The sequence below is a fragment of the Rhinolophus hipposideros genome (assembly GCF_964194185.1).
Source record: "Rhinolophus hipposideros genome assembly, chromosome: 22".
NCBI lineage: Eukaryota > Metazoa > Chordata > Mammalia > Chiroptera > Rhinolophidae > Rhinolophus > Rhinolophus hipposideros.
The window spans coordinates 25,490,252-25,504,578 of record NC_138068.1 but is presented as its reverse complement, the minus strand read 5'-3'; the positions used below and the strand labels follow the sequence as shown (position 1 = coordinate 25,504,578).

The 14,327-nt window shown below is 54.3% G+C and overlaps 1 protein-coding gene across 2 annotated transcripts in view; it reads right to left on the bottom strand.

The window, feature by feature from the left end:
- HSPA12B (heat shock protein family A (Hsp70) member 12B) overlaps positions 1–14,327 on the bottom strand; it is an 18,616-nt gene extending 4,289 nt beyond the window's left edge. Inside the window, exons 1-9 of one of the 2 annotated variants that reach the window (XM_081033612.1) lie at positions 14,187–14,311; positions 11,963–12,084; positions 9,276–9,335; positions 7,386–7,483; positions 6,254–6,378; positions 3,543–3,729; positions 3,080–3,184; positions 2,655–2,771; positions 613–787 (exon numbers count right to left, since the gene is read on the bottom strand). In XM_081033612.1, coding sequence (XP_080889738.1) covers positions 613–787; positions 2,655–2,771; positions 3,080–3,184; positions 3,543–3,729; positions 6,254–6,378; positions 7,386–7,483; positions 9,276–9,335; positions 11,963–11,969 — 874 coding nt within the window. In that variant the 5' untranslated portion in view covers positions 11,970–12,084; positions 14,187–14,311. Of the gene's footprint in view, positions 1–612; positions 788–2,654; positions 2,772–3,079; positions 3,185–3,542; positions 3,730–6,253; positions 6,379–7,385; positions 7,484–9,275; positions 9,336–11,962; positions 12,085–14,186 lie in introns of both variants that reach the window. The other variant, XM_081033613.1, reaches the window with a different exon arrangement.

The window sequence follows — 14,327 nt, the reverse complement described above, 5'->3', positions numbered from 1 at the left end:
AGGCAGTGGCAAAATCTAGGTTAGAGGGTTTGAAGGAGCTGGGTGTGTGCTGAGGAGGTCTTAGGGGAATTCGGGAGCCCAGGACTTGGAAACTCTCCCAGTTATGGAGATAGCATGGCGGGGGGGGGGGGGGAACAAAGTTGACCTTGACTGTCTCAGTGCCTGGTCCTGGCAACAGGACCTTAGGGCTGATATGGGGGGGACAGCTGATTCAGGAACTGTTTAGGGGAAAACTCCTGAAGATCTCCTCCATTGGCTCAGAGTGGGGGCTGATGTCTCCTTTGCCAGTACCCAAGCACCACCCTCCCCGACCAGGGGAGGCTGTTTCCCTAGACCCCCAGACTCAGGGCTGGGCTGAGTACTACCCTCTTCAGACAGTGCGCCCCTAGGACAGGGTAAAACTTCTGCCCTCAGACTGGGCTCTCCCAGGTCAGGGCTGTGTCTCCTCCCTCAGACTGAACTCCACCTGGGATGTTTCTGCTCTCCAGTTTGGGCTCCTACAGAATAGGGAGGCCTCTCCTTCATGCTGGACATGGCTGAGCCTCTGGTCTCAGTGACCCTCTGACTCTCCAAGAGCGATTGCCTCCAAGCCCACCACTGGAGGCGGCTCACCTTGCCGGAAGCTGGAGTCAATGGAGCGGCGCTCACCAAGGCGCCCCCTGCCTGGGGCCCTGCTGCTCAGGTCTAGGAGCTGGTGCAGACGCAGCTTGCGGCAGTAGACAGAGGCAGCCTCAGGCTCCAGGGCAATGAGTAGTTTCTCTGCATTCTCTCTAGACACCAGGCCAGCCTGGGGATGGGTGGTGGGGAGGGCCAGAAGCACCATGGGCTGTCACACCTAAGATGGCACCCAGGGCAGGCAACTGGGGCCTGTGGGACTCCTACCTCCTCCCTATCACACGCTACCCATGTTGCACAAATTTGGAGCTGTCTCACAGCCACCTTGTGACCAGACTGGGGAGGGGTATGGCCATTGCCAAGGACACCATGGGGTTGCCCAACAGGAGGAGACCCTAGACATAATACAAATTTAGAGCACCTGGGATTTGCCCACCTGAGCTACTCAAGGAGGCCCGGGCTGCAGCAAGTTCCCTTCACAGGGTAGGGCCGGCCAGCTGGGCACTGGCTGAGGGTATTAGTGAGACTCTAGCATAGTATGTGTGGGGGGTGAGGCAGGGAGGGGGCATAATGGGCAGACCATCGATCAGACGAGATCAGTGATCCTTTGGCTCATTGAACCCTCTTCCTCCACTGGGCTGGTGTCCAGACGGTAGCCACAGGCTTCCCCACTCCCAGAAGAACTTTGTTTCTGGGAAATCTAATATAAGAGGAAGGAAACTCTTAACAGGGAAATTTCAGGCACCAAAATAGGCCAGCTGGGGGGAGAAAAACACTTTGGATCTGGTACTTCCTGCATTAGGACAGGGGATCCCCATGGGAAGTACTTTACGGTTTTGTGGGTTTCCCTGGATTCTGGGCAGGTGGGGCATGGGGATGGGTGGGTATTGAGACTTCCTGCCCAGGGCCAGCCCTTCCTGAGCAGGCAGCCAGGGAAGTGTGGGAGGAAGCAGGATGGGTAAACCAGCACTGGGAGGGGCACTATGGTGGTGGGGGGGGTTGTTCTGGCTGGGCACAGCTTTGTTTTCGTCATGGTGTATGCAGGGAGATGCCCACTGGGCTCAGTGTTAGCTCCTTCCAGTGACAAGCATAGGCACCTAGGGCATGTCTGGCCCACAGTGTCCTCCAAGGGGTCTATAGGCAAGCCCGAGATCCCTTTTGTAGGTCCGATGGTGTCCCCCAAGGCCCCAGAGGCAGGAACAAGCAATGAGTCTGGCTCTGGAAGTCCGTGTCCCTCTTTCTCCCCACATCTTCACTGGAGAGGGGGGTGCCTGAGCTGCACCCATCCTTTCTCCAGACCTGTAAGTATTTCTTATGGTAGGAAAATCAGCAAACATTGGCCCAGATCACCTCCCTCCTTAGTTTCATAGTCCTATTTCCTGTGCTCAAGAACTTACAGTGGCCATAGTGGTGGTGGTATTCCTGAAAATACGGATGCAGGTCAAAATGGACATTCTCAGTGCCCTGCCCAGCTCTTGGGAGTGTTGGCTCACAGCTGCACCCTTCTCTGCAGAATTGCCCTCAGCCAAATGGGAACCACCTTGCTTGAAGAGGTCCCCCCACCAACCTCATGTGATATGGATGCACAAAAAGCTAGCCCCTTTACCTCACTAGCCAACTTCGCGGTACAATTTTCCCTCCAGAGCTCTCCATGGGATCAGGCTGAGGCTAGACTCCAGATGAGACCACATCCTTGGTCAACTTTTTCTCCTGTCCTTCTTCCCTCACCCCCTTTCTCCTGAGAGCCCTTCTTCAGTAGACCAACGCATAAGAATCCCCATCTTGGGCTCTGCTTCTGGAAAACCTGACTTAAGACAGGTTAAGCTGGCCTGGGCTGGACCTGTGTCCCTCAGCCCTCTGTTCCTGCAGGCCCACCCCCTCTCCTGATGGCAACAACCCTCCAAAATGCCCCGCAGGGGAAGACTGGAGGTCTTTACACTATGACTCTGTGGTCCCAAGTAGTGGTGGGGTGAATGAGGATATGGGACCATCTCTGTGGCCCTCCAGAGCAACGCCCACTGCTCGCCTGCATTCCTCACCAGGTAGGCAGCCTCCCGCATGAACTGTTTGGCGGGCTGTTTCCAGATGGCGGGTACTGTCAACACCCAGCGCACAGTGTCCTTTTCTGGCAGCGATGGGCATTGCTCCCTCAGCTCCTGGAGCAAGAGGGGACAGTGACGGGAACGTCTGGCTTGGGTTGGGGAGGGTGTCTTCAGCCCTCTGTGGGAGCTGTTGAAACTCATCAAGCCTCAGGAAGGACTTCCCAGTAGAACTGGAAAAATCCTTAATATTCCCCCCTCCACCAACACCTATATGGGCAGTATAGCCTGTACCAGACAGGAAGGCTGGGGACTGGAGAAGATGACATCTAACAGTGGCTGCCCATCAGATGGGCAGGGAATGGGCTGAGGGGAAAGGGTAGGTCTGGGGGTGATCCTCCGTCTGCAGGGGTGGGGCAGTGCACCTGAAGGGCATGCTCCTTGAAGAAGCGCAGGGCATGGGCGAACACCTCCAGGGCAGGCATTTTCTTTCCATTTACTGCCTCCAGCTGGGTCTTCAAGGTGAGATCCTGGCAGGGACACAGGGTGACTCTGCAGACGGCCATAGTTCTGCCCCCATTTCCGGACGACCTCTCTCTTAAAATCTCCCTATTTCCTGGTGCTTCCCTTTTTTGGCATCATCCCACTCTGGCTCGAATCTCACAATAGTTCTGTCCCCAGCCCCTCTTTACCTCCCCCCTCCTCTAACCTCACTCCTCACTCCTCCACCCGCTTCAATCTCCTCTTACTTCTAAGTTCCGCCCCCTTAGCCACTCCTCCATCCCGCCCCTCCTCACTTTTAACTTTGCCCACCTCCATTAGCCCCGCCCCGCCCCTCCGGGCCCCGCCCCCTGGCTGGAGCCCGTCTCGAGCCACAATGTGACTCACAGTGGCGCTGTGGATTTTCATCTTGAACTTCTCGAAGTAGAGCCAGTCCCGCGCCTCCTCAGGGTCTAGGTCGTGGTAGTAATCGCGGGCGGTGTAGCCAAAGCTGTGAAAGGCGCCCTCCGGAGTCAGCAGCAGGCAGGTGGGCGTCTTCTGGTGGGCCACACCTGGGTCCCCGCCCTCCCATTTCCTGCGGAGAGGAAGGGATGTCAGTGGGGTGAGCAGCAACCCTCCCTTGATGGGGTTGGTGATGGCTCTGGGATGAGCTGTGTGACCTTGGCAGGCCACTTAGCCTCCCCCAGTCTCAGTTTTCCCACCTGTAAAATGGGAATAATAATAGTACTGCCTCTCAGGGTTTTGTGAAGATGGTGTTTGGCATCCACTTAAATCTCCATGAGTGCTGCTCTTGGGATCCTCCCTATCTATGGGACCAAAGGATCCATCCAACATTCTCAGTTCCCACTCCCATGAGGTATACCACTTGACTTCGCCTGCCTGCACCTTAACATACAGCAGCAAACCATCATCCATCCATCTGCCTGGGTCTGGCTTCCTGGTGTGTCTCTCCAGCACCCTACCAGAGTCCTGCTCCCAGCCAGCTGGTTTGCCCTCCTCTAGGCCGTCTTCCACAGCCAATCTCCTTCAAAGCATTCATGACATTCCAATCTGGCCCACCTCAGCAGCTACGCTCCAGTTGATTGCACCTCTGGCAGGTCTCCTCAAACCTGAATGAGATTCCAAACCTCCCTCCCCACAGGTGCATCTGGACCTTCACCCAGAACTTCCTGCCCAGTTCACTGGCCTGGGAAATCCTTCCTGTTCTTCCTCTGCTTTCCCTGGTGCCTTGACCCCTCTGTTCACCACTGCAGCCTTTTGGGAAAGGAACTGGGAATCCAGGCAGAAGGAACAGCATGTACAAATGCTTAGAGGTGTGAAAGAGCAGGAGAACTAGCTGTAGGTTGGCTCAATATGAGCAGGAGAAAATATAGGAGTGTTAAGGACAGCTAAGGGAGAACATCAAATGCCATATCAGAATTCTATCTTGGTGGGTTTTAAGTTGGGGAGTGAAGAGGCACGACATGGGGACAGACTGGAGGGGAGAGAGGCCGGACAAGAAAAACCATCCAGCTGAGAGAGGGTGGGGTTGAACTTAGGGCTGGTGGCTGTTGAGAGAAGTAGATGGGTACTCCAGAGATATTAGAGACAGAAATGACGGGACTTGGTGGCTGCCAGGGGTGGGGAGGGCTTGGGGGGAGGCCAGGATGTCCCCCAGTGACTTCTTATGACTATCACCTCCACAGGATAGAGACAGTGGCCCTTCATGTGTCTTCGGCCCCAGCACGGCCTCAGCTGCTGACTCCTAGAGGGCTGTAAATGCCCAGAATCTTTGTGGCCTCATGTGGATGCGAAGGGAGCAGAAAAAGGGGAAGGACAGTCTGAGTTTACAAAGGTCAAGTCTTTGTATCTTTGGGGCAGTGATCCTTCTGTCAGTCTCTCCATCCACCTTCCGTCTAGCCTCCCAGGCCCTGGGGAAACCCCCTGATCTTCCATGCCAGTTTGGGCTGGGAACTTTGGAGTCCTCTATAGCTCCACCTACTGGTTGCAGCCCCACTAAAATACTTTCAAAGGATCAGGTCTGGAGGCCTGGAGGGAGTGTTCTGGAGGCCTGGAGGGAAATGTTTTGTTTGAACATTTCTTTGAACATCAGAATGGATTTTTCGAACACCTCTTTCTGACAACGGTGTGATTTGTCAACTCAGTTAACCGTATGATGCTTTACATCCTTGTTTTTCATTTGAGATGCTGGACCCAGGAATTTGCCTCTAGGAATCTACCCCATAGAAATCCCAGCACAAGTTTGCAAGGAAGGAGGTTCATTGCAGCACTGTTTATAATAGTGAAAAATTAGAGGAAACCGCGCCCCAATAAAAACTATCAGTAGAAGAACAGGTAAATGATGACACGTCCTTACTGTGGAATGCTATGCAACTGTTAAATAAAAGTGGTAGCTCTATGTATTAACATGAAATGTCTATAAAATAATGTTGAAAGTTTAAAATAAGGCAAATTGAGTGATATCCACTTTTAATTAAAAAAAAAACCATATATGTTGGGGTGGCCGGATGGCTCAGTTGGTTAGAGCGTGACCTGTCAACAATAAGGTTGCTGGTTCAATTCTTATATGGGATGGTGGGCTGTGCCCCCTGCAAGTAAGGATTGAAAACGGCGACTAGACTTGGAGCTGAGCCACGCACTCCACAACTAGCCTGAAAGACAACATGACTTGGAGCTGATGGGCCCTGGAGAAACACACTGTTCCCCAATACTTTCCAATAAATATTTAAAAAATAAAAAGAATAAGTTTTTTTAAAAACCCCACATATATATGCATATGTTGTGTGTGTCTGTGTGTGTACAAGCCCAGAAAGAGATTTGTTTATTTTATTGTATGTTTATCTGAATACATTTTTTAAAAGTTGAAAATAGAGCCCAACATCTCCTGCAGAGTACAGGGAACTGCTCCAGTTGAGGCTGGAGGCCCAGGTATGGGGCCATCCTCAAACTTCTCGCCTGAGCAGGGAGCCCAGACTAGGGGTGGAAGGAGCTCTGAGCATACCCCATGTCTCCTCAGTGACAGTACTTCTGGGACCAGGCCCATCCCAGGGTGAGGGGACAACTGCCCTGGCCCCACCTCCCAGCCCAGCTGCCCTCACCTCATCATGTGGATGGCCTCAGGGTCACTGGCAAAGCTGAAGGCATAGCCACTGGATGTGGTGCCGAAGTCAATGGCCACTACCACGGAGAATGGGGCCTGCTGAGGGGCTCGGGCTTCAGGCTTCTGCAAGTACAAGACCTAGAATCAGGAAGCAGCCCAAGGGCCAGGCTCACTGCACACAGGAGCCCTGCCCCTCCCCTGGCTGTGGTCCAGACAGCCCTGGTGCACCCCCCACCCCACCTGCCTGCCTGGGCTCCCCTCCCTTCCCAGGCTCCAGGCTGAGCCCTGGAGATGCCAACTGCCTCTCAGATAGCCCTGTGCAGCTTTTGGCTCAAGTTCCTGCTTTCTTGCTTCTGGTTCTCTGCCCACTTCTGTCTGCACTGCCTGTGCCCCACCCCCATCTCACACCATCTCACAGCTGGGGCCAGCTGGGAGCAATTATGCTCCTCCTGGCAGCTTCGTAGCACATGGACCTGTGTATGTTTGACCCTCTTGATCTTTGTGGCCACAGCAACACAACCAGACTGTTAGTTTTGTGGCAGAGAAGAGAGGTCCCGTGCAAGTGCCCAGAACGGCCCCTATCTTCTCCCAGACCAGGCCCGGGATCTCTGAGAACAGGGGGTTACTAGGCTGAATCACTAGAGTGAGGCCATCTGGGGTGGAGTAACCCAGGGAGCTTAGGGAACGGTTATGTCCAAGATACTTCAAGCTAGTAATTTCCAAACTATTTTTTAGCAACGTATCTCTTCTTCCCCAGATATAACTTGTATTCAGGTGGGGCTGTAGTTGACAGAAAGGGGAGCGACTCTGGGAGGCCCAGTGCTTTGAAGACCCTAAAAATCGATATGCTTAGAAGTATACCTGCCCCAGGCTGGCTAGCTACAACGGCTCCTGTTTATCTCCCGTAAGGGTGGTGTTTGGGAGGTAGTACGTGGAGCTCACCTCATTAGAATTGTTACCCGTTGTCCAAGGTCACCTAAGGTTAACCCTTCTGCGGGGGGGCACGACTGAGTGTGCTGGTGGCACTCAGGCCCTGCAGGGCCTCTGCCAGACACCAGGCCTCGTTCACTGAAGCACCACCCCCTCCACACCACCCAGGCCACCCACCACCCAGATCCCCACTCGCTTACTGGAGACTGCGAGGGTGTGAGAGGGGCAATGCCACAGCTCTCCTGGGTCCTTGGGGAGCCGGGTGGGCTGGGAACGGGGGACCGCTCTGGGCTGGAGCCTGCAAAGAGAGGGCAAATCACTGTAGCACAGTCAGGGTAGGGGGCTGCTGGCTGGGCCCCAGGACTGGGAAGCTCTCCCATCAGTCCTGGCTGGGCTAAGGCAAGGGGTGCCCTGCTAGGGAAGGGGGATTAATTGGGTGGGTGGGGATGAAGGATGTGACTGAGGCAGGGGCAGGCTGAGGGCCTATTATCAGTTAGAGGCAACCATCTCTGAAGGATAACCTATGCCTCACCTGGGACTCCTGTCGGTCTCCCCCAGCACCTCTCAAACAGAGCAGCGGAGGGGAGAGACAGAAGTGTTGTGGGGGCCAGGGAGACTGAATCCAGAGACAGAAGGGCAGAAGAAATGGGGCAGGTAAGCTCCTGGGGTGCGGTGGAGGGTGGAGAAACCAGAAAAGGTCGGGGAACTATAGACCTAACTGCTCCCCGCTCCCTAGAGTTCAGCCACATGGTTCTAATCAGAACTTGAGGACGTAGCCCCCCTCCCTTCCCCACCAAGGGCCAAGGACAGGCCCAGCTGGCGGCCTGGTGAGGATCAAGGTGGAGCAGCACCTCCCCCAGCCTAGCCCTGAGCTGAGGGGTGTCCACAACACTAGGCAGTTGGGTCCCAAGGCTCCCCCACTACACACACACACACACACACACACACACACATACAACACACATACATCTGCAGCCAGCATTGGCGGGGCAGGAGGCCCAACTGAGGTCCTCTCACAGGCCCAGGACTGAGCTGGACCTTTGGTGGGAGGAAGCAGTGCAGTCCCCGGAAAGCAGCCGAAAGCCTAGTTTGGAGACTCAGGCAGCTCAGGGGGCTGCCTGGCTAGATATCCTCAAGGTGTGGGCTGGTGGCCTGTCACCACCACACTAGCTTTTGCTAAGGCCCCTGTGAGGGAGACTGAGGTTACCCTGAGATTCACACATGGGGACTGGGAGGCTGATGGAGTCTGGTGTGAAGAACCATGAACAAAGCAAACTGGTCTGTCTGGCTGCAGGCTGAGCCAGGGCCAGAGCCTACGCTCCCTCAGTGTCTGCCCTGTCCTGTGGCCCTAACAGGGCCCAGCCCTTCCTGGCCTTGGGGTCACATGTGGGGGCCCAGCTATGAGGGGGACTCTAGAAAGTGCCTGGACAGGGCTGGAGGGGCAGGGATATGACAGTCACACCCCAAGGGCTCCGTTTTCTCAGGCAGCCAGCGCGGGCTTGGGCCCTGCCACCAGCTCCAGTTTGAGGGGCCAAGTTGCTGTGGCTTGAGCCTGGGAAGGGAGGCAGGAAGGAAGGCCCGGCCCGCCAGGTCTTTGTGAGTGGACTTCCTGAGGAGTGTCCCTCCTGCCTCCCGGCCTCCCACCCCTGCAGAGAACCCGGAGCCTGCTTCCAGATCAGGCCACTGGCAGATACACAGGCACACACACAGAGAATTCCGTGCACACAGACCCACCTGCAGACACACACACTCTCATATGAGGCCCTGTGCACAGACCTGCCCACAGGCAAACAGACACATACACACACTCTCACAGTATGTCCTGCACACACAGACCTGCTCTGCACACACACACTAATAGACATGCAGGGGGTACTGTGAATGAATGTGTTCTGTACAATCATGTGCACCTACATTCACATGCAGTCTTGTGTGCACCAATCCTCCCTGCATGCACATGCATGTGCATGCACTCACACACACACACACACACTCAGGAACCTCTCTGGGAAAGGCACCCGTGGACAGCCTGGGGTGAATCTCAGTGCTGGGGCAAGTGGAATGATGGCTCGGTGCCGAGGGGGTCTTACCGATGTACAGTCCCTGCAGGCCCAGCTCCGGGACAGCGAGCATCTTTGCAGGCCCTGTGGCTGTGAACAGGAACAGACAAGCAGAATGGTATTTATTTGTTCCTTTGTTCCCTCATTGAATGTTTATTTATTTTATTTATTTACTTTTGGCTGGAGTGCTTTGAAGCAAATCTCAGATACTATATTGTTTCACTTATAAATTCTTCAGGGTCTCTCCAACAGATAAAGACCTAAAAAACCCCAAAAAACCTCGCCACAACACCATTATCATGTGTAACAAAATTAATAGTAATTCCTTAATCTCCTCTAATGCTCAGTCGCACAGGTCCAGCTTGTCTCAAAAGGTATTAACAGTTGCTTTGTTGGATGCTCCTAATTGTTTTCAGTGCCCACTCTGTGCCAGACGCTGGGGGCCGTTAGAGACCCAGAGACACTGTCCCTGCCCCGGGGGCCCACAGCCTAGTGGGAAAGCTGATTATAACCAGATAATCACCCAAGTGAATTTGAGATTCCAAAGGATGCTTTCAAGGTCACAGCTGGATACAAGTGGGGCAGAAAGGGGAGCATGGTAAGGCTGCAGAGAGCGGCTGGCTGGCCTGAGCCTGCAGTCAGGCCCCTGTGGACCTTATTTTAGATTTGGTTTTACATGAAGGACAACTGCAAATCTTGAAAGGTTTGAAGTGGTGGAGTGGAGGTGGGGGCATGACTAAATTTTCATTTTCAAGTCCCTCTGTCTGCACGGGGGAGGGGGGGTAGGGGGTAGGGGGGTGGCTTACAGTGGGACAACATGGAAGCCGGAGCTCAATGGTTGTATGTCTTGAGACTTGTTAGAGGTTAAAACCAACAGGGCTGATGGAGGATGACTGGATTGGATATGGAGGACGAGGAAGAAGGTTTCAAGGATGACATTATCTGACTCAGGTGAGGAGAGGGCTGGTGAGATGAAGAATACTGGAGAAGGGCAGGCTGGCAGGGGGAGAGGGGCAATGTTCTGAGTGCAGTTCTGAAACTGCTGAAAGGACAGAGCAAGGAGCCAGAGGATATACGATCTAGAAGTCAGGGAGACGCTGAAGTGGAGATGTGTGTTTGGGGGTCATTGACACGCGAGGCTTGGCAGAGAGTAGAGTGGGAGAAAGGAAGTGAGGAGAACCCGCCCACACATGTGGATTAGTGGAAAGTGGGCTAGCTGAGGACACTGAGAGGCCTGCTATGGTTTCATGAAGACCTTGGTAAGAGAAAGGCGTGAGGCTAAATGCCTCTAGACGTGGTTAGATGGGACTAGAAACACCTGTATGAATGGCCCAGGGATGCATTTTGGTGGAATGATGGAAATGGGGTGGGAGGCAGGTAAGCCTAGGTGAGGAGCAAACAGAGGGTAAGAGAGTGGGGCTAGCTAGTCCTTCCAGGAAGGTGGCTGGGATCAGGAGCTGATACGCAGGCAATCACTGAAGGAACTTAACGCTTGAGGAGGGTGGAAGGGTTTTCTTTTCTAAGATGTGAGGAGCTTGAACTTGTGTTGGTGAAGTTCTGCGGTCCGGATTAGAGGCACAGTCCTACAGGTCATCAACTGCTCGGTCACTCAGTGTGGCCTCAGGACAGCAGCACTGGATCCTCTGGGAGCTCGTCAGAAATGCAGAGCCTTAGGCCCTGCCCCGAACCTGCTGAGTCAGAACCTGCGTTTTAACAAGATCCCCAGAGCGTTGGTGCACATTCAAGTTTGAGAAGAGTGCTCAACTGTCCTTGGGCCAGTCTTCGGATCACCAATGCCACTGTCCTCAGTGCGCATGGGAGTACCTCTACACAAAACGGGGGGCTGCCCAGAGCCTACTCCCTCTCTGTAGTCAGTGGACTGATCAGGAAGTTTTGCTAACAGAACACAGGCAGAACACACCCATGTACACACCCTTGCTCACCCACAGTTCATACAACCCAGTCCTGTCATGCACAGACAGCCATACGTGTCCAGGATACCCCTGCAAGGCCAGCACCACGGAGATTTCCAGACACACTCAATCTTGCTGTCATCGGAGGTGCACAGTTGGATGCCCAGGAATCAGAATCAGGGGAAAGATAGGGCCTGGTCGTTGGCACTCATAGAACAGCTAGCTGAGTGACACTGAGCAAAGGAAAAGCAAATAGAGAGGGTGGGTATGGGCCTTGAGATCCAGGGACAGGAGTCCAGCTCCGGGTGATGGAGGGGCGTGCTGGAGCTCATTCCCACCAGTGGGCAAGAACTGATTCTGTGCGTCTCTTCCCAATTCTGAACTCACTGACATCACATTGGCAGCTTTCAGTCAGCCATGGTGGGAGCATTTACACCACAGAAATTGGCAAACACTACAAAATGGGGTTTTGTCCATCTTGTAGAGTTGACTGTAAAATATTTACCAGAGCACTGGTTGGATCAAGGCCACAAGGAGGGAGGTTGGCAGCCCTGTTTGTACATTGTTTCAATTCTTCAGCAAAAACTTATCCAGCATTTCTTTGTGTGGGGTGCTGAGCTAAGTTCTGGGGAAACACTGTTGAAGGAATGAATGGATTTTTTGGACCAAGGCTCTTAGGTCTGAAGGAGAAACAATCTAGAACCATGAGGAAAAAAAGAGTCAGGAGTCATCACTCTAAACTAGATTCCACAGCCACACTGGGTGCCTGTAATCTCCCCAGCTGTCTGAAGCTGGTTCAGTTACCTGCCATCTCTGAGTGTGTGATTCACAGAGTGCCCTCCACTGGGGTCTCAGGGCTGGCAAGGGCTTGTTATGGCACTTGACTGGCATGCACCCTGTTGCCTGTCTGTGACTCAGTGTCTTTCCTGCAAAATGGGTCACACAAAGGACTTATGAGGATCAAGTCCAGGTAAAAAAAGGTTGTTGATAAAGGCAGGGAGTTGGACAGATGTGTGCAGTGTTCTTTCCCTTCATGTTGTGGATTCTGAATTTTCTCTCGTTAGATTTTGGTCTTATTGAGAGTTTTATTCTAGTCATTCTTCATTCTTTAGGGAAGGCAGGAGGACCAGAATCAATTTGTTAAAGAAAGAGGATCCTGCTGATTCCTTGATAGGTGGAGGTAAAAGCGGGGTAGCAACCCCATCTGTCTTTGGGACTTCCTTCACCATGCACACACACCCAGAAACATTTAAGGAGAGTGCTGACCCTGGGGCTCAGGACAACCTCAGCTCCCAAAAATTATATCTTGGGCACAGTCCACGGTTGGAAACGGGAGGAGACAGATCCTGCCCCAGGGGCCCACTAATTTCAGACTGCTAATGCTTATGGGTTTGAGAATAATTGGGTGGGGTAGTTTGATTTACACAAAAAGTAACTTCATTTCCTGGCTATAAGCGCAGGCCAAACTCTGGCTCCAGCCTGACCCTTACCCTACCCACAGACAGATCCTTAACCCTGCCCATGGACTGATCCCTATCCTTGCCTACCGACTGAGGACCCCTAGCCCTTGACCTTATATCAACCTCTAATCTTCAATTTCACCCTGACTCCTGGAACCGACTTCTATCCAACAGGCCTGGGGACCAGGACAGGGTGTGGCTGAGTCGGGACTCAAAACCGGAGATTCCCATCCCAGATGCCCCCAGACTCACAAAAGCCTAGGGTTTCTTGCCTTTTGGAGAGAATTCTCTGAAGATCTCTTCCTGGGGTGGGGGTGTTAAAGCTGGGTACTTATGCCCCCCCAAGCCCCCCCAAGGCATGCTGGGGGCAAGGGGTGTTGCTGGATTTCAGGGCTCTGCACATACCTGTCCTCTGCTTGTGAGGACAAAGAAGCCACCCAGATCTTGATATTTCCCCTCTCTCCCCCACAGGCTGCCTTACACTGGGACCCAACCTCTCCCACCCACTGCTCTCTGCTCAGCATGCTGCTGGCACTTTAATGGAACTCTGTCAGCAGGCAAAGGGAGGCCACACGCTTTCGTCCAAGCCAGAGATTGAGCCAACCAGGGCCGAAGGGACAGATCAGAAATTCCAAAGGGCTGCTTCAGTCTGTCTCTGGAGAGAAGTCCCCCAGGAGAGGGACCAGTGGGAAGCTGCAGGGTGGGGAGACTGGGGCAAGGGTGACAGAAATGGCCTCCTGAGGCCCCTCCTGTCCTTAACTTTCCTTTCCATACATCCTGCCCCACCTTGGTGGGTCCTCATCATGGGAGCAGCCAGTTCATAAACAACCTCTGTCCCACACAGCCCAGGCCCTGAAGCCCCTCCCATCCTCTGTCCACTGGTTCCCCATCACCTCCCTATATTCTGGGGCTCCAGGGCTGCCTTTGCTCTCATAAGGAGTCCATATTTTAGAGCTGACTCCCAGACTTTCTTCCCCACACAAGTCTGCTTCACAGACAGGTTCCACTGCCCTGCAGGGAGCCCAGACCCCACCCTACCTACCTGGACCCCCAAGCTGGTTTCACAGAGAGAAACCAGAATTCCCTAGTCACAGGCTAGTCCATTGTGAAACTGGCACCCTGGCCACCCAGCCACTCTAGAACTTCCAGGACCACAGGCCCTGGGACCCCCACCCAAGACGCCTCCCAAACACACACACACTTAATCCCTAGGTACCGTGTCCTCCACAAATTGGCCCCCTGGAGCAGCCCTCACTCAGGCCCACAACAGCCCCGCCATCCCACGGCACAGGAGTCTCTCCAGCACCCCCACCCTCCGCAGAGCGTGTGTGGGGTCCCAAAGCCCGGATGGGAGCCCATAATCGCTGCCCCAATTTCCTTCCTGAACCCGCAGCCCCCGCTGGAGAGAGGGTCTTGCAAATCTGTCCCTAACCAGCCCCCGCCCTCTCCCGGGCTCAGGAAGTTTGTGGTGGTGTCTCAGCCGACAGCCCAGGACCCAGGACTGGAGGGCTAACCTCGGCGCCTTTCTCCTCTCTGGGAGCCCAGCAGCCCCTCGCCCCAGAACTCACCTCAGCCCAACCGACAGCGCGACCTCAGTCCGGCCACCTTGATCCGCAGCCGGTGGCCGTGCCCTGAGCGGTGGCCGCAGCCCTCGACGTGCGCCCAGCCCCGCGCCGAGCGCCCGCCGCCCCGCACCGCCCACCCCGCCC